Below are 24,006 nucleotides of genomic sequence, written 5' to 3' on the forward strand. Positions count from 1 at the left end.
TCTGTTCCAGGAAATTTATGGAAAGTTATTTGGAAGCTACATACCCCACCTAAGCTTCGATGTTTCTTTTGGAAGACAGTTCATAATGCTTTAGCTACGTCGGCAGGCCTTTTTAGGAGAATGGTGGCGCCCTCACCTTTTTGTCCAATATGTCAAACTCACGAGGAGACCATTGAGCATCTCTTTCTTCTATGCCCATGGGTGGAATCAATATGGTTTGGTGGTACGTTGAATCTTAGACTTAATCGCAATGCTATCACAACTTGGGTGAATTGGCTTATCACCCTTACTAACTCCACTTTGAATTCGAAGGTTGAGGCGGATAGAGTGTTATCATATGTTGCATTCACGTGTTGGCAAATTTGGAAAACTAGATGCAATTTCCTTTTCCAGAAGTAATCTATCAACCCGAGACATGTGATCGCTGCCATTGATACTACTGCCCGTGCATTCCATAAAGCCTCCAGGGTCCCGGTGCTGACTTCATCACAGGCCAACCTTGCTGCCCAGGTGCCAGCCCGTTGGGTTCCTCATCCTCCTCTGTTTGTCAAGCTCAATGTTGATGCTAGTTGGGAGAAAGCTACAAACTTGGGTTTCTCGGAGGTTGTTGCTCGGGACTCTTCTGGCACCTTTATTGCTGCTAGGAGGAGTAGTATTGTTGCTCAATCTGCGGCAGCTGCAGAAGCGGTTGCGATCCGTCATGGCTATGAGATGTGAGCTGCTATTGGTTTCAACTTTGTTGTGATTGAATATGATTCCCATGATTCTATTTCTTGCCTTAAGGGTAAGATTTCAAATGGCAGGTGGGAGGCATTTACAGTGCTAACGAAGTGTAAGTTGCTTGGAGATTCCTTTCAAGACTGTTGCTGGTCTTGGACTCCAAGATCAGCCAATATGGCGGCGGACATCTTAGCGTCGCAAAGAAATAGGGAGATGTGTGATTTTACTTGGGTCGATAGGCCTCCATCTTCTTTGGCTCATGTATTATGTAATGATGGACTTCCTTGTCCTCCTTAAGTTAGCTTTGGTAATGGAAGGGGTGACACTTGTTGTTTGTTTGATGCGTCTGTTTCCTTCTACCCCTTGCACTACCCGGGTTTCTCTGTTGCTTGCCTTGGGGTAGGCTTCATTATGTTTCTTTGGCATCTTTGCCCTGGTTATTAATCGTTTCCAGTTTCTCAAAAAAAAAAAAAAAAAGTAAAACCATTTCTAATTTTATATTGTAAAAAGCATTTTGAGTTGTTTGAAAACGCTTTTAGTCCTTCTAAAAACGACATCAAACGTGCTAAAAGGCTATTATACTTTACTACCAAGGATTATTCAGATGTATGTACAAAACTATTTCTAAATTTCAACAAAATATAACAATAAAGAACCATATGATTCATGTTCTCCACCAACTATTTCCTTCTTTTTTTTCAATAAATACAAAGAAAATGAATGCCACTAGCAGCTCTGAACTTCTTGTTTTATGGTTTAATTTGCTTTTTTGACTTAGCAAGCTAATTAATTATTGAAATATTAAGCCAACAAACACATCATATTCTCCACGTCTCTCTAACTCTACCTCCCTTTTATGTCAAATTATTCCACACGCCTCATCCTCTCAGTCTCTTTTTCTTCGTTTGGAAAATGGAAAGCATGAAAGCAAAGCAAAACCGACAACACGTGGAGTTGGTTACAAATATAGTTGATGATAAAATATGAATGGCTCATGCTTGATGACAACAATAATAGCCTAAATTTGATGAGCGAAGAGCAATTTGTATGGTGCGGGTACAAATACACTGTTAGTAATATCCTTTGTTTATTAACACGAACACATAGGAAAAAAAATATTATATTATTGAAACAGAATAGTATCGTGATCGTAACTTTGCTCCTCAGCCTAAGTGTAATAGGGCTGTTTGCAGCTGTTGTACCCCTCAAAGCCAGTTCACTTTCGTTTCGACAAAGTGTGTGCTACCTTATTCTTTAGTAGCTTCGAGCTTGGCTCCTCGCAAGAGAGATTGGGCCAAAAAAATCATTTTTTAGCTATTAACTTTCTTCAATGTACTCGTGCGATAAAAATCATTCTCTTTAATGGAAGAGATAAAGTCAACAAGATTTTGGAGGTTGCATGCCTGCCATTTAATTTGACTCCTTTAATTTGATTAGAAGTTTTGTTTGTTTCCATTTTTCTTCAGTGTACTCGTGCAATAAAAATCATTCTCTATAGTGGAAGAGATAAAGTCAACAAGATTTTGGAGGTTGCATGCCTGCCATTTAATTTGACTCCTTTAATTTGATTAGAAGTTTTGTTTGTTTCCATTTTTATTCAACCACCTGGAATCATTCAAAGTCAGCATGCTAAGGCCATCTCCAACCAAAGGGTCCAGAGGGCCAGAGGGCCAAAATAGACCGAAAGCCATTTTTAGGCCAAACCAAGATGAGTTAGCCATCGGAAAAGGTACCATTCTCTTCGTCTCATCGAGAAGTATGATTTTTGTTTTTGAATCACTTGATTTCGTTGAGTATTGAAGTAGTTATGAACGTTTAAAGTTTACTCAGTTTTCGGCGAGTTTTCCAGTTTTCCTTCAGACCAGTCAACTTTGAGGCTATTTTCCAGCTATCTCCGGCAGCCATTGGGCTTCTAAAAAGTTATAATCCTATTCTACACTTTCCTATCTTCATTTTGATATATTATGGGTCGAATTTGGTTAAGAAACGATTGCGTTATGAAGCTTTGAAAATTGTCCAAACTTCCGACCAAGAGCTCCGGGACACTTAATGGAGTTTTTAACGAATGATCAAAATGATGGATGGTGGACAATCTCAGGGACCACTTTTATCGATTTGAAATGTTAGGGACCAAAGTGATGAGTTATGCAAATCTCAAGAACCATTTTGGCTATTTAGCCTTTTTGAATTATTAATCTTTTGTTACTAATTTTGCATGGCGTGGCCCGTCAATCAGCCACAATTTCTAAAACAAGAAAGATAAAGAATGACAAAGGAGTTGAAGAAGAAGACAAGGACATGCATAATACATAAAAGCAGTTCCACCGGGCACTCTTTAGACTGCACCCAGCCATATTATTGGCCTGGTACCTAGCCAATCCACTCCAGCCCAGCCAAGCTGGTCTCCAGGCCAACCCAGAATCGACAGAGCCATGGCCCGACCTACATGAGCGGAGCTCGTCGAGGCGGGAAAGGGTGTCGGGAGGGAAAGAGCCACGGAGGGAGAAGGACGGAAGCTGGTTATGTGATTGTATTTCTAATGAAAGGGCCATTTGAAAACTGAACCAAAAGCATTCGGGAAAGGGCCATTTGAAAACTGAACTGAAAGCATTCAGGAAAGGAGAATGAACAAAAAGATCCCAGAATTAAGGGATGAATGAATGACTGAAAAAATGTCAAAACCTATGCCAATTGAAACTGATAACATATACTGATTAATGCCAATTTAGAATCCCTAATCCCAATTCGAATTCAAAATCACAATACTTAACTTTACCTTTGATTTTGAATTCGAAATCCCAACCCCTAGTCCTAATTCGAACAGGAAGGTGCAATTTCTTACCTTGAACTTGAGGTAGAGGCATGTGCAATGCAGATGCAGCAGTCGGACAAGGGAGAAAGGGACCGAGAGACTGAGTCGAGCAAGAGAGAGAGAGAGAGAGAGAGAGAGAGAGAGAGAGAAACCAAGTTAGAAAATAAAAGTCAAATTATTATTTTATAATAAAAATTAATAATAGTTTAATAAAATTGACTAGGCTATTTAGTATTAGGGGTGGAAATGCATTTAGCCTATTACTGTTCATTGGGGTCTATCATTGTTCACTGAGTGGATTAAATGGGTTGTGTGCTGGCTTATTTTTTTAGGGGTGGAACTGCTTTAAGAATATATATAATTAATTTTCTATATGAATCATACGTGGGAGATATTCAAACTTGAAATCTCGAATGTAGGCGAATTTGAACAACCATGATGTTAGGCAAGTATTTTTTTTTTTTTTTTGTCGAACGTACCACAATGATGTAGAACTAGGGATGATTTTCGGTTTTGGAAAAACATGTTTCCCATTCTTTAAAAAAAAAAAAAAAAGGTTTTGAAAATGATGAATATCATTTCCAATTTCGGAATTGGAATTTCAAAATTTTATAAACTCAAGACGAATTCATAATTTTAAGAATTGGATTACTTTTGGAATTTCAAAATTATGGGTGTTGTATGGCTTTGATCTATACCAAAATCAAGAGTATCCTACCTTCATGACTCCCTCTGGTCTCAATATAATATATATTTTATAGTGCTTATTTTTGTATCTAATATATATTAAGAGATTTGTAATTGAGAAAATATAATCATTTTAACAACGCAAGACGCATCTCCTACAATCAATAATCAATAAGTACATAATTGAGTATATGTAATAGAGTTAGGCACGTTTTTTTGTTGTACAAAGTGATTCAGAATATTCAAATAACTCCAATTGCTATCTAATTCCTGTCATTTTTTTTTCAAATATTTTGAAGTTTCGGTTTTGGATTCAAATCAGATAGAATAGTTTGAAACTTTTTCGGCTCAAATCGATCGGAATCGGATATTCCTATCTAACTTACACTCGTAGATAAAGAATCTCCAATGGAGTAGGTAAATGGGTAGTCAAACTCATTTTGATGAGCCACGTAAGCAAAAACATGTTTCATTGGTGTAGTCAACTAGGTCGGCAAATGTTGCCTACTTCCCCAAAGTAGGCAATGTTGCCTATGTTCATCCCTACTTATCGTTATTGGTTTAGCTTAAATTTTGAGATTTATGTTATCCATTACACATCTCATTACTTGAACTCATTAAACGATGATAAATAGCATGATGAGCAAAAATAATTCATATTCTATTAAAGTGACATGTTTTTTTAATGAGGTAGTTGAGTAGATAATTTGTCATGTCAACAATTATAGTACAATTTTTCCTATTTCTTTTGCCTACATGGAAATTCTCTGAGAACTATCAAAGATGAAAAGTAAAATCTGGTGTGGTGCAGGTACACCAGTAAGCAGTAGCCACATGGAGTGGGACCATCCGCATGCGTGGCAGAAGATACTGTGGAGCCTTGCTGGCGTGCATCGGTACATGCAGATTGTGTCAGAGCCTTCGGATCCAGGAAAACCACTGGGATTTTCTGACATATAGGCGCAGAATGAGAAGAAGAACCGTTAGGGCATACGATACAGATACTTTCCGATGGACCCATTCCATGTCCATCACTCCACCCACAAGAATTACATACTAATTCCAAAATATTGATCATACAAAGAAAATTATACAAAGAGGATTTTGTCTCAATTTTTTTTTTATATTTTTATATTTTATTTTCATCCAAAAAAAATTATTGTCAATTAAATAATAGGATAATTTCGTCAACTAGTTCTTAGTCACTTGACCAAAGTACAGGTCTGCTATCTGAATTATAAATTTTGTTCCATTTTGAACTTCAAATTTTCAATTTCGTCTTGATAGCTCTTAAGTCTTTTAAGTTCTTATGAGAAATTGTGGAATTCATATGCCTCTAAAAGTTGGTTATGTACTTAACACTTAATGGAATTATGAAAAATTGTGACATATCGTTAGCATAAATTAAGTTAGCTCAAAACCAAATTGAATGTTCGTCGGGTTAAGTTAAGTGGAACAAGGTCTACAGTTCATGAGTCATTGCTAAAGTTTTCCCTTGAATATTTCTTTTATTTTTTCACATTCACATAATGTTTTTGTATATCAAAATCATTGAATATCTCCAATGAACTCCTAACTAAAATTTAAGAAGGATTTAAAAAAAAAATTCTAGATTTAGAAGCTTTTAGAAGTTTTGCAATTCCAGGAGCATGATAGTATGATTGGAAATTAAATTTTCCTACTTACCCTATATTTTAGCTAAGAGCTCATTTAGGACCCCATTAAAGATGCTTTTAATAGTTTACTTACATGCTCCAAATTCATCTTTATTTTCTGATAATTAGAAGCAATATATGCTTGCTAATAAATTACTCGAGGTCATGTGTTTTAACACTTTCATGCAAACAAGTAGTTAATATGTTAATAAAATTACGCACCAAGTTTAAGTTATTGGATAAAAATTAATAGAGTAGCAAGATGCATGTTACTTACTTATATACTAGTGAGTGTCGATTATATACGATGAAATATTCTCTTCTCGCACTGTTTAAACGGAAGTTTTACAAGAGAATGCAAGAAGGGATGGGCAACGGTTATGGCGGGTGAGTAACCACGATTATTTACCCATAACCGTTTATGTTCATACCCGCATAACCATTTACTCGTTGGGCAATTGTATAAACGGTTATACCCATAACCATAACCGTTTATAAACGGTTATCTATAACCATAACCATGTACCCATTTAACCATAACCATAACCATTTACCCGTTTTTGAACCCATTTACCCTTTTTTCACCCCGTCTACATGTTTTTTTTTAACAACTTGAAAATTACAAAAGAAAAATTTGTCATAATTTTCGTTTTCTGACAATTAGGCATTGTTATAAGTACATTTTATCATGCATTTTAATATTTTAATTATTTAAGTCCTCATACAATTCCAATAATTGAAATAATAGTTTACGAGATCATATTCACAAAGTGATATATCATCATATCAACCATCAAGATGGCAAGTCGCAGATGTTCTATTGATAGCACATACAGACTTGGTGGCCAGATCAATTGGATGATTATGTGTATTTTAATTGATTAATTATATTGTGTAATTTGTATTAATATATATATATATATATATATATATATATATATATATATATATATATATATGTTGTTATTGCATTTGCACTTTGCAGGAAAGAGTTCATGGGCGGAGCCTACACCATGAACCTGTACTTAGAATTTTAGCATACCCAAAATCCCTGCAGTAGAGCTAGTAAGGAAAGGGTCCGGACTAGAGGGGAGAGAGAGAGAGAAAGCCTACTTCTAAAACCCCTCAAAATCCTTGCGATAATTTTTTTTTTAAATTTTTACATATATTAAATTAAATTGGTAAATGGAAACCCGTATAACCGTGGGTAATACCCATAACCAATGGATACTCGTTATAATATGGGTAATACCCATAACTGCCCATTTAAATTTCACGGATAAATTGTTATTCCCATAAGCGTTTATTCATCTAAACGGTTACCTATAATCGTAACTGTGAACTTTAAATGGATGGGTAACCGCGGTTACCCAAACCCATGGGTATTTTGCCCATCCCTATGCAAGAGGTAGAAAAATATCTAGCCCGACCTACTGACATTTGGAGTGAGTATTGAAAAAAGTTACCAAAAAAAAAAGTGTTAGTAAAGGCAGTTAGTTAGAGATAATTTTCCTATTTATCAGTTTATTTGATTGTAATTAATTGTATGGTTCTTTAATTATTCTTATTCATTGTATTTAGCAATTGGAAGTATTCTATGGAACCAGGATTCTCTCTTGAGCATTCCCTAGGGATCCTAGGGATCCCGCAATCATGTCCGTTCATCGTGTATCGTGCGGTCAGAAATCATTTAAAATTTAAATTTTAAAATTCTAATATGAATAGTACCTAACGAAAACTGACCGCACGATATAAAATGAACGGACAAGATTGCGGGATCCCTAGGATCCCTAGGGAAATGCTCAGGAGAGAATCCTGGTTCTATTCTATGTACCTTCGAATATGAAGGGTCATTGTACATCTTTATAATGTATTCTTTTCACTCAAATCAATCAAGGAAAATCAGAAACTTCACATGGTAAGAAATTAATAAGCGGATTTCGTTGGTGACCGACGGAGGTAGATTCTCTGCCCTCACAGTTCCTGTGTTCTTCTGTTTGTGTGGTCACGGTTAAGCCACGTCAATATTTTATATTACTATTTATTTTTGTCTTATTATCTCTATAAAAAAATAATATAAAATGTTTCTTAACCGTGACTACACAAAACAGAAGGGCATAGAAAGTAGGAGCGCAGAGAATCTGCCTCTGTGACCGACCTATTTACCAACCAAGAAAAAAAAGTTATGGTGGCTTTGGCACCCTCGAAACTGTACTTTGCACCGTAAAAGGCACCGTCTTTTTACATTTTGATGAGTTTCTTGTACTTGTATGCTTTCCATTGGTTACAGTACAACTGCTCATTGTACTTAATTGGCTTGTCCTAGAGAGAGGAATATTTATTTGAAACATATTTTGTGGATCACATAATGTAGCCGTTTGTTGTCTTGCCTAATGAGTGTTGTGATTGTGTTGCTGCGATGGCTATATATGGTTTTGGCATTAAGGGATGTGTTATTTAGTCTCATTTACCTACAATGATTTTATGTGGTCTCATTTTCGCGATGACTTTATGTGGTTTCGCTTTTGCGATGACTTTATGTGACGCTACTATTCGGCAGTGACCTTTTGTAGTCAATAATACAAATATGTTATATCTATCGCTTTGTGACAGATTAGCATGGGTGACTATAAAGTTTTTGTACATGTGGTAGTTGTTTAGCTAGTTGAGGAAAAAAGATCATCTTTGAATCCCTTCTACCAAATCCACCAAATCAATCAATCCGGATCCTTAAAATTTGATTCAACGGCTACAAATAAGGGGCCCTTTTAAAAGTCATAATAACTTTAGCCGTTTGATCAAATTTCAAAAGTTCGAATGAGATGATTATATGGATTTGGGGAAATGGATCTGAAGAGGATCCTTTTCCTGGTTGAGTGACGAGTTACTGTTTACCATCATTTTCAAAACCCACTCAACGCCGCCATATTGACTGCTTGCTATAGTTGCCGACTTGCGATGCGTAATTTGACCAAATATTGCCATTCAGATTTGACCAACTGCAAAACAATTACTTTATCCACATGTGACGATTATCTTGAGGAATGGCGGAGAAACGTGTGCTTTGTAACTTTAAGAAAAGTTCATGCGGCTCCTTGCTATGGATTACAATAATATTATGGTCTTCAAAGTCGTACAGAAATGGATCATGCTATACAAAAATATAGTTTTGCATTTGATATGATTCGTATGACATTTTACTGCAGTGATTAAAAGTAATAATTTTATGTATTTTGATACGAGTTCGACCTATATTGATCATCGTCATTCTTAACATTTAACAATTTAATTTACTAATGCTATCAATTGTCAAAATAAATGATGACACGATCGGGCCTTGCTTCATTATTTTTAATAGGTTTCGAGACATTATGGTTATGTTATGGATACCTTCTTAATCATTTGATGATGCAACATGTCACACTCCAGTTTGGGTATGCCTAAAGTATTATTGGGTTTAATGAGTTATTCATGAAAGCATGTGAATGTACAACAAGGATCTTGAAGCTGTTTCGGCTTTGTTTTGCTTGGAGGGCTCATATCTTATTTTGTGCTTAACTTGTAGTCGAGCCTTCTATTATGTATATTTGTTGTGTTGGTAATGAAATTTATCTTTGAAAAAATTACTGTATTTCAAAGTAAAATATGATTGTATAAAAAAAATATACAGCGAAGACTCTTGACAAAGTTTGTCATTCACATAGAAAACAAAGTACATTACTGAGGCATTTTCGTCAATCATCTGAACTTACTTGGATTTAATGAGCATATGGTGGAATTATATATTTATACTCACATGGGCAAAGGCACATGTCAATTTACCGGTGTTTTAATGGATTGTTTAAGACTGGTTAATGAAAGTAAACAGATATCAATTCCACCAACTTAAAACCATGAGGTCTAAATTGACCGATATGATAAAACATATGTAACATTTTGACATTTAAGCCTTTTTATATTCAAAGTGAAATCTACCCAATCCTTTGTCCTCTGCTCAAGCTATATATTACTTACTTCAACCCTCTTTCTCGCTCTCCTCATCTCCTCATCTCCTCATCTCCTCATCTCTTTCTCTCCCTCCCGGACTCCGGCAATATGCCGACGGAAAATTTCCGGCCAAACTCGCCGGCGACCTGACTGTTGAGATCCGAAACCGATTCTTCGCACTTTCCAGGTACGCAAACATTTCGTTTATTTTCGTCTTGATTCCTTGAAGCTGTTGTTTTTCTCAGCTCTTTTGGGCGAGATCCGAACCACTACCGATTCGGATCGGACCTTAGCTCTGTGCATAGTTTTATTGATTTTGTTTGCTTGCTGTTGATGATGTGTGTTTTTTCTTTCGTAAAATTTGTGTCTTTGGTATTGAATTTGTGCTTGATTTTGTGAAAAATATGCAGATTTTTGTGTTTGGATTGATGGAAATCATCCGAGAAAGAGTTGTTGGAATTCTCGATCGTTTGGTGAAATAAGCAGATTTCTGAACCATTTTGTTTGCAATGTTTGTTTGTGCTGTGAATCCGATTGGGGATGGCAATGAGATTGTTCGAATTTCGTTTTCGATATAGAGATTGAGAATGGAGTTTGCCTTGGAATTTTGACTTCTCTTTGATTGATAGGAAGGACTAAATCAACGGAAATCAATTGCCTGCAAAGAAAGGAATTGTTTTTTGGGTATCGGGGGTTGATTGATTCGAGATTTGTGTAGTAGGGATTTTTTTGGAACCTTTATAAAGATTGTTTTTTGTTTAGGAATTTTGGTTGGGATATACTGAAGTTTTGTTAACATGAGAAACATGCCTTCCCCGATGGCTCATTATGGGAAAGAAGAAAAAGATGAGAGAGCAAATGTTATTTCGAATTTGAAGGGGAGAATGAGTGATGGTCGTCGTAGGTATGGATCAAGTGATTCATTTGTCCCCGGTCTTGTTGACGATGTAGCTTTGAATTGCCTTGCTTGGGCTTCTAGATCGGATTATGCTTCGCTGTCATGTATTAATACAAGGTTTAATAAGTTAATTAAAAGTGGGTATTTGTATGGGTTGAGGGAGCAGTTGGGAATTGTGGAGCATTGGGTGTATCTGGTGTGTGATTTAAAAGGGTGGGAGGCATTTGATCCAGTGAGAAAGAAATGGATGACATTGCCTAAGATGCCTTGTGATGAGTGTTTCAATCATGCGGATAAGGAGTCTTTGGCTGTAGGAAGTCAGTTGTTGGTTTTCGGCCGTGAACTGTTGGATTTTGCTATTTGGAAGTATAGTGCAATATATCGTAGCTGGATAAAATGTCAGGGAATGAACCAGCCCCGCTGTTTGTTTGGGTCTGGTAGCCTTGGTTCAATTGCTATTGTTGCGGGTGGGAGTGATAGAAACGGAAATGTTTTGAAATCAGCGGAGATATATGATTCTGTATCGGGTAGGTGGGAAATGCTACCCAACATGCACACACCACGTAGATTGTGCACTGGTTTTTTCTGGGATGGCAAATTCTACGTTATGGGTGGGATGTCAAGTCCTAATGATTCACTGACTTGTGGGGAGGAATATGATCTTGAGACCGGGAAATGGAGGAAAATTGAGGGTATGTATCCATCTGTCAATATAGCCGCACAGGCTCCTCCTCTTTGTGCAGTTGTTGATAACCAATTGTATGCAGTTGTTGATAATCCAGAACAAAATAGCGCTAAAGCTAGGGCGTCACCCGTAAGTGGCGCGCTGTGCGGCCCGAGCACAGTGATAAGTGAGCAAGGGTCGCTGTATCTCCATCGGCACCCGGATGCAGTGTTAAATGAGCAAGGGGGCCATAGAAACTTCTTTTCGAACGACTCCACTCAAAGTTGTTTGGGAGCATATGCTCCTATCAACTTTACCCGGGACACACAAAAGAAGTACTTTGATCCTATTAGACGGGGGAGGGTGAAGAAGCTAGGACAGAAGGGTAGAGTTCAAGAGAGCAAAATGCGTTTAGGAACGTGGAATATAGGAACCTTAACGGGAAAATCTATGGAAGTAGTGGAAGTTATGGTGAGGAGAAGGATAAATATTATGTGCCTACAAGAAACTAAGTGGGTTGGTAGTAAGGCAAAGGATCTAGAAAACTCAGGGTTTAAACTTTGGTATTCGGGCACACATAGAACGAGAAACGGTGTTGGCATCATCGTGGACAAGACCTTGGTACAAGATGTTGTAGATGTCAAGAGGGTAGGAGATAGAATCATGGCAATCAAGATTGTAATAGGACAAGAACTTATCAATGTGATTAGTGCGTACGCACCTCAAGTAGGGTTGGATACGAGGTCGAAGGAGAAATTTTGGGAAGATCTTGGAGACTTGGTGCAAGGAATTGCTCAGACGGATAAGTTATTTATAGGAGGAGATTTAAATGGACACGTGGGCAGGGAGACAGGCAACTATGGAGGTTTTCATGGTGGCCATGGTTTTGGGGAGAGAAACGAGGATGGAGAAGCTATCTTGGATTTTGCAATGGCATTTGATCTCTTCTTAGCCAACACCTTCTTTAAGAAGAGAGAAGAACATGTGATCACCTACAAGAGTGGATCGTCAAAAACACAAATAGATTTTCTTCTAATGAGGAAAGGGGATCGTATAACTTGTAAGGATTGCAAAGTTATACCAGGAGAGAGAGTGGCTAATCAACATCGCTTGTTGGTGATGGATGTACATATCAAAAGAGTGAGACAAAAGAACAAGACTTGGAAGTGCCCAAGGACTAAATGGTGGAATCTAAAAGAAGAAAAACAAGCCATTTTCAAAGAGAAAGTAATCACCCAGTGTGTGTGGGATAGAGAGGGGGAAGCTAGCCAAATGTGGGATTCCATGGCTAGTTGTATCCGAAAAGTAGCAAAAGAGGTATTAGGAGAGTCCAAGGGCTTTGCCCCACACCAAAAGGAATCTTGGTGGTGGAATGAGGAGGTACAAACAAAGGTGAAGGCTAAGAAGGAATGTTGTAAAGCCTTATACAAGGATAGGACTGATGAAAATGGTGAAAGGTATAGAAAAGCGAAGCAAGAGGCGAAGAAAGCTGTGAGAGAAGCTAAGTTAGCGGCTTACGACGATATGTATAAACGACTAGATACCAAAGAAGGAGAGTTGGATATCTATAAACTAGCTAGAGCAAGGGAAAAGAAGACAAAGGACCTAAACCAAGTGAGGTGCATCAAGGATGAGGATGGAAAAGTTCTTGCTACAGAGAATGCGGTTAAAGACAGATGGAGAGGTTATTTTCATAATCTTTTCAATGAAGGACATGAAAGGAGTGCTTCTTTAGGGGAGTTGAGTAACTCAGAAGAGTGTAGAAACTACTCTTTTTATCGTCGAATCCGGAAGGAAGAAGTGGTTGTAGCTTTGAAGAAGATGAAGCAAAGAAAAGCAATAGGCCCAGACGAGATACCAATCGAAGTGTGGAAAGTTTTGGGAGAGACAGGTATAACATGGCTCACTGACCTTTTCAATAGGATTTTGAAAACGAAGAAGATGCCAAATGAGTGGCGAACAAGCACTTTAGTGCCTATCTACAAGAATAAGGGCGACGTACAAAATTGCATGAACTATAGGGGTATTAAGCTAATGAGTCATACAATGAAGCTTTGGGAGAGAGTCATTGAGCATAGATTGAGGCAAGAGACACGGGTTTCGGACAACCAATTCGGGTTCATGCCAGGGCGCTCAACCATGGAGGCAATCTATCTCTTACGAAGATTGATGGAAAGATATAGAGATGGGAAAAAGGATTTACACATGGTCTTTATAGATTTGGAGAAAGCGTACGATAGGGTCCCAAGAGACATTCTTTGGAGGATTTTAGAGAAGAAAGGAGTACGAGTAGCATATATCCAAGCTATAAAGGATATGTATGAAGGAGCAAAGACTGCCGTAAGAACTCATGAAGGACAAACTGAAAGCTTTCCCATAACTGTAGGATTACATCAAGGCTCATCCTTAAGTCCTTACCTTTTTGCGTTGGTAATGGATGAGTTAACAGGACATATTCAAGATGATATTCCTTGGTGTATGCTTTTCGCAGACGATATAGTGTTGATAGATGAAACTCAGGAAGGGGTAAATGCAAAGCTTAACCTTTGGAAAGAAGTGTTGGAATCTAAAGGTCTTCGCCTAAGCCGATCAAAGACAGAATATATGGAGTGCAAGTTCAGTGCAAATGGAGGCCAAAACGAGTTAGGGGTGAGGATCGGTGATCAAGAAATACCAAAGAGCGATCGTTTTCGTTACCTAGGATCTATCTTGCAAAAGAACGGAGAATTAGATGGAGATCTCAACCATAGAATACAAGCTGGATGGATGAAGTGGAAGAGTGCATCCGGCGTGTTGTGTGACCGCCGTATGCCACTGAAGCTCAAGGGAAAATTTTATAGGACGGCAATAAGGCCGGCGATGCTGTATGGCACAGAATGTTGGGCGGTGAAGCATCAACACGTACACAAAATGGGTGTAGCGGAGATGAGGATGCTTCGTTGGATGTGTGGGCACACGAGAAAGGATAAGATTAGGAATGAGGATATCCGGGGTAAAGTAGGAGTAGCCGAAATTGAAGGAAAGATGAGAGAAAATCGGTTACGGTGGTTTGGACATGTGCAAAGAAGGCCTACTGACGCTCCGATTAGAAGATGCGACTATGGGACAGAGGTTCAGGGCCGAAGGGGTAGAGGAAGACCTAAGAAAACTTTGGAAGAGACTCTAAGAAAAGACTTAGAGTACTTGGATCTAACGAAGGACATGACACAGGACCGAGCACAATGGCGTTCTAAGATTCATGTAGCCGATCCCACTCAGTGACTTGGATTTTCCAAGTCTCCAACCGAGAAGTTTTCCTCACTCAGGAAATTAAGGGAACACTACCTCAACCTACATGCTCCACTCACAAAGCTCCAACAAAAGAAAATTCAAAGAACTTAGAGAAGAAGGCTTTGGTGTATTTAACACAATACGTTGAAATGAAGGAAAGCTTATTTATTGATATCCCCGATAAGCTACAAATATGTACATATACATGAGTCAAAATAAACAAACAAGAGAGAGCCTTCACAAAGGTTGCTTAGGAGAAGTCGCAGCAGTCGGTAGAGCCCCAGAAAGAGAAGGCACCGGAGGGGGATCATTCGGAGCCTCAGTACTGGACAGAACCCTAGAAGGAGGAGGCATCAGAGGTTGATCATTTGGAGCTTCATTACGCGGTACAGCCCCAGAAGACGAAGGCAATAAATGCCTTTGGAACAAACCCACAAATCTCTGATGATCAAGTAAAACCTGACCATCAGATTCCTTCATCTGGTCCAGCTTCCTCTTCATGTTTGTAGCATAGTCATGTGCGAGACGGTGCAACTGTTTATTCTCATGCTTGAGCCCTCTAATCTCCTGTTTGAGACTCATCACTTCAGTCGCCAATGATTCAACTTGGCGGGTTCGAGCAAATAGGCGTTGGGCCATATTAGACACAGAACCTGCACACTGAACACTGAGAGCCAGAGAATCCTTAACAGCTAACTCATCAGATCGTTTGGAAAGTAGTCTGTTATCTTTGGGAGTGAGAAGGTTCCTGGCCACCACCGCAGCGGTCATATCATTCTTCATAACGGAATCCCCAACGGTAAGAGGACCAGTAGGGGAGACGAAGGATGGGCGCCATATGTTGTCTGGAGAAGGCGGGGCTGCCTCTTCAACAAGGTTCAAGTCAAAACGACGGTCGGAGGGGCCAGACATTTTCAAAGGTGTTGAAGAGAGAAGAGGTCGAACAAATCAAGATCTTAGAAGTGTAAGAATGGAGCTTCTACTGGTGGAGATTCAAGTGTGCTTTGGAACTTAATGCCAGCCCTATAAAAATCTGCACTCGACGGAGCTTCAGAAATCGAAGAGGCGCCTGCTCAGAAATCGAAGAGGCGTTTGCTTTCTCAAAAGCTGGGCTGCTCAGAGACCACGAGGGTCGATCTCAGAAATCGAAGAGGCGTCTGCTTTCTCAAAAGTTGGGCTGCTCAAAGACCACGAAGGCCGATCTCAGAAATCGAAGAGGCGCTTGCTTTCTCAAAAGTTGGGCTGCTCAGAGACCACGAGGGCCGATATCAGAAATCGAAGAGGCACCTACTTTTCCAGCCTTGGCAGCACCTGTCACACGCACACTCAGCTTTGCGGAAATTATGGGCATTCTGTCGAAGACTTCTGGTGAAGTAGAAAGCACATGAGTCTTACTGTTCAATCACCCACTTCCCACACGCAATAGTAGCTCATGTGTATCACAGATAACTTTGCCAAAGTTCTCTGCCAAAGTTGAGCACGTGAAGCTTGCAGCTTCCACTACATCGCTCTGACCAAGACGGGTAAAAGAATAGCAAAGAAACAACACTACCAAAGTTTAGACACATAAATTTTGAAGGTCTAGCTACCCCATATTATTACCCACAAGGGTAAAGGAACAGTATCACTGCTGGATAATTGGAAAGTCCCTGTGTGTCAACCTCTGTGCTTCGTGGCAAGGTAGACTAGCAAACATGCCCAACCTTTACTCACATTCGAGAAAACACTCCCAACAAGATTGCTTGCTCCAAAATCGAAGAGGCACCGTCCTCCGAATCTCGAAAGCCAGACTCCCAACATGACTACTTTCTCAAAAATCGAAGAGAGGGTAAAGGAACAGTACCATTGCTGGATAATTGGAAAGTCCCTGTGTGTCAACCTCTGTGCTTCGTGGCAAGGTAGACTAGCAAACAGGCCCAACCTTTACTCACATTCGAGAAAACACTCCCAACAAGATTGCTTGCTCCAAAATCGAAGAGGCACCGCCCCCCGAATCTCGAGAGCCAGACTCCCAACATGATTACCTTCTCAAAAATCGAAGAGACACCGCTCTCCGAATCTCGAGAGCCAGACCCCCAGCAGGATTGCTTTCTCAAAAATCGAAGAGACATCGTTCTCCGAATCTCGAGAGCCAGATCCCTGATAGGATTGCTTGTTCGAAAACCGAAGAGGCAACACTTTCCCAACTACAAGAGCCGGATCTCCTTGGATAAAGCTGTCTGTAATCTTCACACGCAACATCAGCTTTCCACATACCACAGACCACTTTTTCAAAGTGCTCTGACAGGGTAAAGGAATAGCATTACTACTTGTTGTTAAGGAGACTCCTATATATGTCAACCTCCATCCCCAACGGACAGACAGACCTGCAAAAATGCTCAACCCTTCCTCATATATGAGAGGGCACTCTCAACGAAGCCTTTCGAAATATTCAGCTTTCTTTCCCCCCGATAATACCTCTGCAAACAAGTTATACTAGAGCAAGAATATCTCATATCATCAGGGTTAAAAGCAAGAGTATCCCATATCATGCTTTTTCCCTGTCTTTTCCTTTGGCCTTGTTCTTACCTGCAAGACAAGGAGAAAGAGAGCAATCAGTCAGCACTTGGAATCAAGCTTCCAGCCAGGAACTGACTGCCTGGAACTTACTTACCTGGCATTGCTCTCGAGTACTCATCTTCAACATCTTATGCTTCCAGGGAAGATACCGCATCTGCCTGAGGAACAGATAGGGCAAGTGAGAAGGATACAAGGAAGCATGTGGAGACAAGCGTAACAGCATACGTGCCGATACATCCATTACTCTGTCAAAGCAAAAGTATCCCATATCAGTAGGGTCGAACGTACTCTAGATTTGATGGACTTGTTTTGACCCTCAAATTCTTCAGTCGGCCTTATACTCTGGAGGAAACCAGAAAACCCTCCAGCTCAGTTCAAGAATAAGCCTGTGGAAAGTTACTTATTCAAAAGCAAAAGTATCCCATATCATCTCTTCTCATTTTTCTTCTCTTTATCCTTCATGCTGCCTGCAAGATAGGGAGAATGTGAACAATCAGCCGGAGCTCTGATTGCTTACCTTGTCTGTCACCTCTTTCAGCAAATCCCCTAGCTCGGCAACTTGAGGGACTCCTACTACATGGTTTGTATCGCGCTTGACCAAGCCTGAAACTACAAGTAAGCTTCAAGTGAAATTGATACATTACCTTGTGCATCTCCACCAGTTACAGATACCACCCCTGGATGGAGGAAGAGTACTTCCAGAGAAGATGCCACATCTACCTGTGAGACAGATAAGGCAAGTCAAGACGATACCACATTCCGATACTTAGAAGTTTCGTGATTACGAGATCATTCTCCCACAATATTTCCTAATGTCATTTGTACTAAATCATTCACCTGTACTCACTAAAGGAAAGCTTGAACCTATGTACTTGTGTAAACCCTTCACAATTAATGAGAACTCCTCTATTCCGTGGACGTAGCCAATCTGGGTGAACCACGTACATCTTGTGTTTGCTTTCCTATCTATATCCATTTATATACTTATCCACACTAATGATCGGAGCAATCTAGCGAAGATCACAAAAAGCGACCGTTTTCGCTACCTAGGATATATCGTGCATGAGAACGGAGAATTAGAGAGATCTCAACCATAGAATAGAAGTTGGATAGATGAAGTGTAAGAGTGCATCCGGCGGGTTGTGTAACCGTCGTAGGCCACTGAAGCTCAAGGGAAAATTTTATAGGACGGCAATAAGGCCAGCGATGTTGTATGGCACAGAATGTTGGGCGGTGAAGCATCAACACGTACACAAAATGGGTGTGGCGGAGACGAGGATGCTTCGTGGGATGTGTGGGCACACAAGAAATGATAAGATTGGAAATGAGGATATTCGAGGTAAAGTAGGAGTGGCCGAAATTGAAGGAAAGATGAGAGAAAATCGGTTCCGGTGATTTGGACATGTGCAAAGAAGGCCTACTGACGCTCCGGTTCGAAGATGTGACTACGGGACAGAGGTTCAGGGCCAAAGGGGTAGAGGAAGACCTAGGAAAACTTTGGAAGAGACTCTAAGAAAAGACTTAGAGTACTTGGTTCTAACGGAGGACATGACACAAAACCGAGCGCAATGGCGTTCTAGGATTCATATAGCCGACCCCACTTAGTGGGAAAAGGCTTTGTTGTTGTTGTTGTTGTTGTTGTTGGTGAAGAAGTATGACAAGGGGAAGAACACCTGGGGTGTTTTAGGAAGACTTCCAGTGAGGGCTGACTCTTCAAATGGCTGGGGCCTGGCCTTCAAGGCTTGCGGAAAGGAACTTCTTGTCGTGGGTGGGCAACGAGGTCCTGAAGGTGAAGGTATTGTTCTGAACTCATGGTCTCCAAAGTCAGGGATCAAGAATGGCACTTTGGATTGGAAAGTTATCGGTGTGAAAGAGCATGTTGGGGTGTTTGTGTACAACTGTGCGGTTATGGGTTGTTGAAGATTCTTTTTAGATTAACACAAAAGAAGGTACTGGTTTCTGCAATCTGACGTGGAACTTCCCGGTTGGTTCCTTGTGCATCTATATGATTGACTAGAATTAATTGTTGCTGAGATAGCATTTCCCTGGCTCAGAATTTGGTTCTCTTAACATGCCTGCATCTGGAGATGTTTCATACTTCCATGATCCTGCATAAGATTTGCTCCAAAATGATCGAAGTAGGGACACATGGGTAGTATGCTGCTTCCTATTTATTTTTCAAGTTGTGTTTCTCGTCTACAGCCCAATTGTTTATTTTAATAAACTGAAAGCGTTATTGTCTAATGATTTGTTTTTATAAATTCGATGCCTGATAGTTGATAATGTTCTTTTTGTCACAATATACAGTTTTCTCGACCAAGATAATGAAATGTTACCTATCAGCTTCTTGATTTTTTTTTTTTTGGGTCAAAATCTATCAGCTTCTTGATTATTAGCCTTACTGTATGTGCTTCAGAAATGTGTCAATACATATTCAGTTTTGTTTAGAGGGTAATATTCCCTTGCCAGCAGTTATCTAGTCAAAAAATTTTGCTTCTAAATGAGAATCTGCTTCAGCAGTATTCCAGATTGATAGTTTGGGAACATAATATCACCCTTTGTTTGCACAGGCACAGGCACGGGCACACCCACCCACAAACACAGACACGCACACACGTCTGTTATTTTTAGTTTCTATCTACATATTCTCTGTGCAGTTTTCTGTGTAGATTTAAATCTTAGTATTTATTCTAGAAGCCTACAATGTGAAATACATGTGGCCATGAACCTGAACTACTGATGATTTCCATACATTTAATTTTAATTCGTTACCGAGCACAATGACGTTCTAAGATTCATATAGCCGACCCCACTCAGTGAAGAAGGCTTTGGTGTATTTAACACAATACGTTGAAATGAAGCAAAGCTTATTTATTGATATCTTCGATAAGTTACGAATATGTACATATACATGAATCAAAATAAACAAACAAGAGGAAGCTTTCACAAAGGTTGCTTAGGAGAAGTCTCAGCAGTCGGTAGAGCTCCAGAAAGAGAAGGCACCGGAGGGGGATCATTCGGAGCCTCAGTACTAGACAAAACCCTAGAAGGAGGAGGCATCGGAGGTTGATCATTTGGAGCTTCATTACGCGGTACAGCCCCAGAAGACGAAGGCAATAAATGCCTTTGGAACAAACCCACAAACCGTTGATGATCAAGTAAAACCTGACCATCAGATTCCTTCATCTGGTCAAGCTTTCTCTTCATGTTTGTAGCATAGTCATGTGCGAGCCGGTGCAACTGTTTATTCTCATGCTTGAGCTCTCTAATCTCCTGTTTGAGACTCATCACTTCAGCCGCCAATGATTCAACTTGGCGGGTTTGAGCAAATAGGCGTTGGGCCATATTAGACACAGAATCTGCACACTGAACGCTCAGAGCCAGAGAATCCTTAACAGCCAACTCATCAGACCGTTTGGAAAGTAGTTATCTTTGGGAGTGAGAAGGTTCCTAGCCACCACTGCAGCGATCATATCATTCTTCATCACGGAATCCCCAACGGTAAGAGGACCAGTAGGGGATAAGAAGGATGGGCGCCATATGTTGTCTGGAGAAGGTGTGGCTGCCTCTTCAACAAGGTTCAAGTCAAAACGACGGTCGGAGGGGCCAGACATTTTCAAACGTGTTGAAGAGAGAAGAGGTCGGACAAATCAAGATCTTAGAAGTGCAGGAAGGGAGCTTCTACTGGTGGAGATTCAAGTGTGATCTGGAACTTAATGTCAGCCTCTATAAAAATCTGCACTCAACGGAGCTTCAGAAATCAAAGAGGCACATGCCCAGAAATCGAAGAGGCGTTCGCTTTCTCAAAAGCTAGGCTGCTCAGAGACCACAAGGGCTGATCTTAGAAATCGAAGAGGCGTTTGCTTTCTTAAAAGCTGGGCTGCTCAAAGACCATGAAGGCCGATCTCAGAAATCGAAGAGGCGCTTGCTTTCTCAAAAGCTGGGCTGCTCATAGACCACGAGGGCCGATCTCAGAAATCAAAGAGGCACCTGTTTTTTCCAACCTTGTCAGCACCTGTCACATGCACACTCAGCTTTGCTAAAATTACGGGCATTTTGTTGAAGATTTCTGGTGAAGTAGAAAGCACGTGAATCTTACTGTTCAATCATTCACTTTCCACACGCACAATCAGCTCATAGGTACCACAGATAACTTTGCTAAAGATCTCTGACAAAGTTTAGACACGTGAAACTTGCAGCTCCCACTACATCGCTATGACCAAGAAGGGTAAAAGAATAGCAAAGAAACAGCACTAACAAAGTTTAGACACATAAATTTTGAAGGTCTAGCTACCATATTATTACCCACAAGGGTAAAGGAACAACACCATTGCTGGATAATTGAAAAGTCCCTGTGTGTCAACCTCTGTGCTCCGTGGCAAGGTAAACTAGCAAACATGCCCAACCTTTACTCACATTCGAGAAAACACTCCTAACAAGATTGCTTGCTCCAAAATCGAAGAGGCACCGTCCTCCGAATCTCGAGAGCCAGACTCCCAACATGATTACTTTCTCAAAAATCGAAGAGACACCGCTCTCCGAATCTCGAGAGCCAGACTCCCAGCAGGATTTCTTTCTCAAAAATCGAAGAGGCACCGTTCTCCGAATCTCGAGAGCCAGATCCCCGACAGGATTGCTTGTTCGAAAATCGAAGAGGCATCGCTTTCTCAACTTCGAAAGCCAGATCTCCTTGGATAAAGCTTGTCTGTAATCTTCACACGCAACATCAGCTTTCCAGATACCACAGACCACTTTTTCAAAATGCTCTGACACACGTGAAGTTGGCAGCTCCCACTACCGTACTATGACCAAGCAGGGTAAAGGAATAACATTACTACTTGTTGTTAGGGAGACTCCTATATATGTCGACCTCCATCCTCAACGGACAGGCAGACCTGCAAAAATGCTCAACCCTTCCTCATATCTGAGAGGGCACTCCCAACGAAGCCTCTCAAAATACTCAGCTTTCTTTCCCCCCGATAATACCTCTGTAAACAAGCTACACCAGAGCAAAAATATCTCATATCATCAAGGTTAAAAGCAAGAGTATCCCATATCATGCTTTTTCCCTGTCTTTTCCTTTGGCCTTGTTCTTACCTGCAAGACAAGAAGAAATAGAGCAATCAGTCAGCACTTGGAATCAAGCTTCCAGTCAGGAACTGACTGCCTGGAACCCCTTACCTGATTACTTACCTGGCATTGCTCTCGACTACTCATCTTCAACATCTTATGCTTCTAGAGAATATACCACATCTGCCTGAGGAACAGATAGGGAAAGTGAGAAGGATATAAGGAAGCATGTGGAGACAAGAGTAACAGAACACGTGCCGATACATCCACTACTTTGTCAACAGCAAAAGTATCACATATCAGCAGGATCGAACGTACTCTAGATTTGATGGACTTGTTTTGACCCTCAAATTCTTCAGTCGGCCTTATACTCTGGAGGAAACCAGAAAACCCTCCAGCCCAGTTCAAGAATAAGCCTGTGGAAAGTTTCTTCTTCAAAAGCAAAAGTATCTCATATCATCTATCCTCTTTTTTCTTCTCTTTATCCTTCATGATGCCTGCAAGATAGGGAGAATGAGAACAATCAGCCAGAACTCGAAATCAAACTTCCAATCTAGGACTGATTGCTTGGAGCTCTGATTGCTTACCTTGTCTGTCACCTCTTTCAGCAGATCCCCTAGCTCGGCGACTTAGGGGACTCATACTACATGGTTTGTATCGCGCTTGACCAAGCCTAAAACTACAAGTAAGCTTCAAGTGAAATTGATACATTACCTTGTGCATCTCCACCAGTTAAAGATACCACCCCTGGATGGAGGAAGAGTACTTCCAGAGAAGATGCCACATCTACCTATGAGATAGATAAGGCAAGTGAAGACGATACCACACTTCGATACTTAGAAGTTTCGTGATTACGAGATCATTCTCCCACAATAATTCTTAATGTCATTTGTACTAAATCATTCACTTGTACTCACTAAATGAGAGCTTGAACCTATGTACTTGTGTAAACCCTTCACAATTAATGAGAACTCCTCTACTCCGTGGACGTAGCCAATCTGGGTGAACCACGTATATCTTGTGTTTGCTTTCCTGTTTCTATCCATTTACATTCTTATCCACACTAATGACCAGAGCAATCTAGCGAAGATCACAAACTTAATACTTTCTGTTGTACCAAAGTCCTCACTGATTTTGTGCATCAACAATCCTCAAGTCCTTACCTTTTTGCGTTGGTAATGGATGAGTTAACATGACATATTCAAGATGATATTCCTTGGTGTATGCTTTTCGCAAACGATATAGTGTTGATAGATGAAACTCAGGAGGGGTAAATGTGAAGCTTAACCTTTAGAGAGAAGTGTTGGAATCTAAAGGTCTTCGCCTAAGCCGATCAAAGACAAAATATATGGAGTGCAAGTTCAGTGCAAATGGAGGCCAAAATGAGTTAGGGGTGAGGATCAGAGATCAGGAATTACCAAAGAGCGACCGTTTTCGCTACCTAGGATCTATCTTATAAAAGAACGGAGAATTAGATATAGATCTCAATCATAGAATACAAGCTGAATGGAGGAAGTGGAAGAGTGCATCCGGCATGTTGTGTGACTGCCGTAGGCTATTGAAGCTCAAGGGAAAATTTTATAGGACGGCAATAAGGCCGGCGATGCTCTATGGCACATAATGTTGGGCGGTGAATCATCAACACGTACACAAAATGGGTTTGGACATGTGCAAAGAAGACCTA

The 24,006-nt window shown here is 40.2% G+C and overlaps 1 protein-coding gene and 1 long non-coding RNA gene across 2 annotated transcripts; one reads left to right on the forward strand and one right to left on the reverse strand.

Annotated features, from left to right (window-relative positions):
• Positions 1-9,872: 9,872 nt before the first annotated feature.
• On the forward strand, positions 9,873-11,561 carry LOC126590234 (F-box/kelch-repeat protein At5g60570-like; the record flags this gene model as incomplete). The annotated part of the gene is made up of 2 exons (XM_050255740.1): positions 9,873-10,048; positions 10,272-11,561. A coding segment is annotated over exon 2 (903 nt), but the record flags the coding sequence as incomplete, so codon positions are not given.
• A 4,756-nt stretch (positions 11,562-16,317) lies between these two features.
• Positions 16,318-23,141, reverse strand: LOC126589558 (uncharacterized). Its single transcript, XR_007611860.1, has 5 exons — positions 23,037-23,141; positions 17,541-17,896; positions 17,347-17,410; positions 16,615-17,261; positions 16,318-16,396 (listed from the first exon to the last, which is right to left on the reverse strand). It is a non-coding gene; the product is annotated as an uncharacterized LOC126589558 (long non-coding RNA).
• Positions 23,142-24,006: the final 865 nt, after the last annotated feature.

The sequence above is a fragment of the Malus sylvestris genome, chromosome 11 (assembly GCF_916048215.2).
Source record: "Malus sylvestris chromosome 11, drMalSylv7.2, whole genome shotgun sequence".
NCBI lineage: Eukaryota > Viridiplantae > Streptophyta > Magnoliopsida > Rosales > Rosaceae > Malus > Malus sylvestris.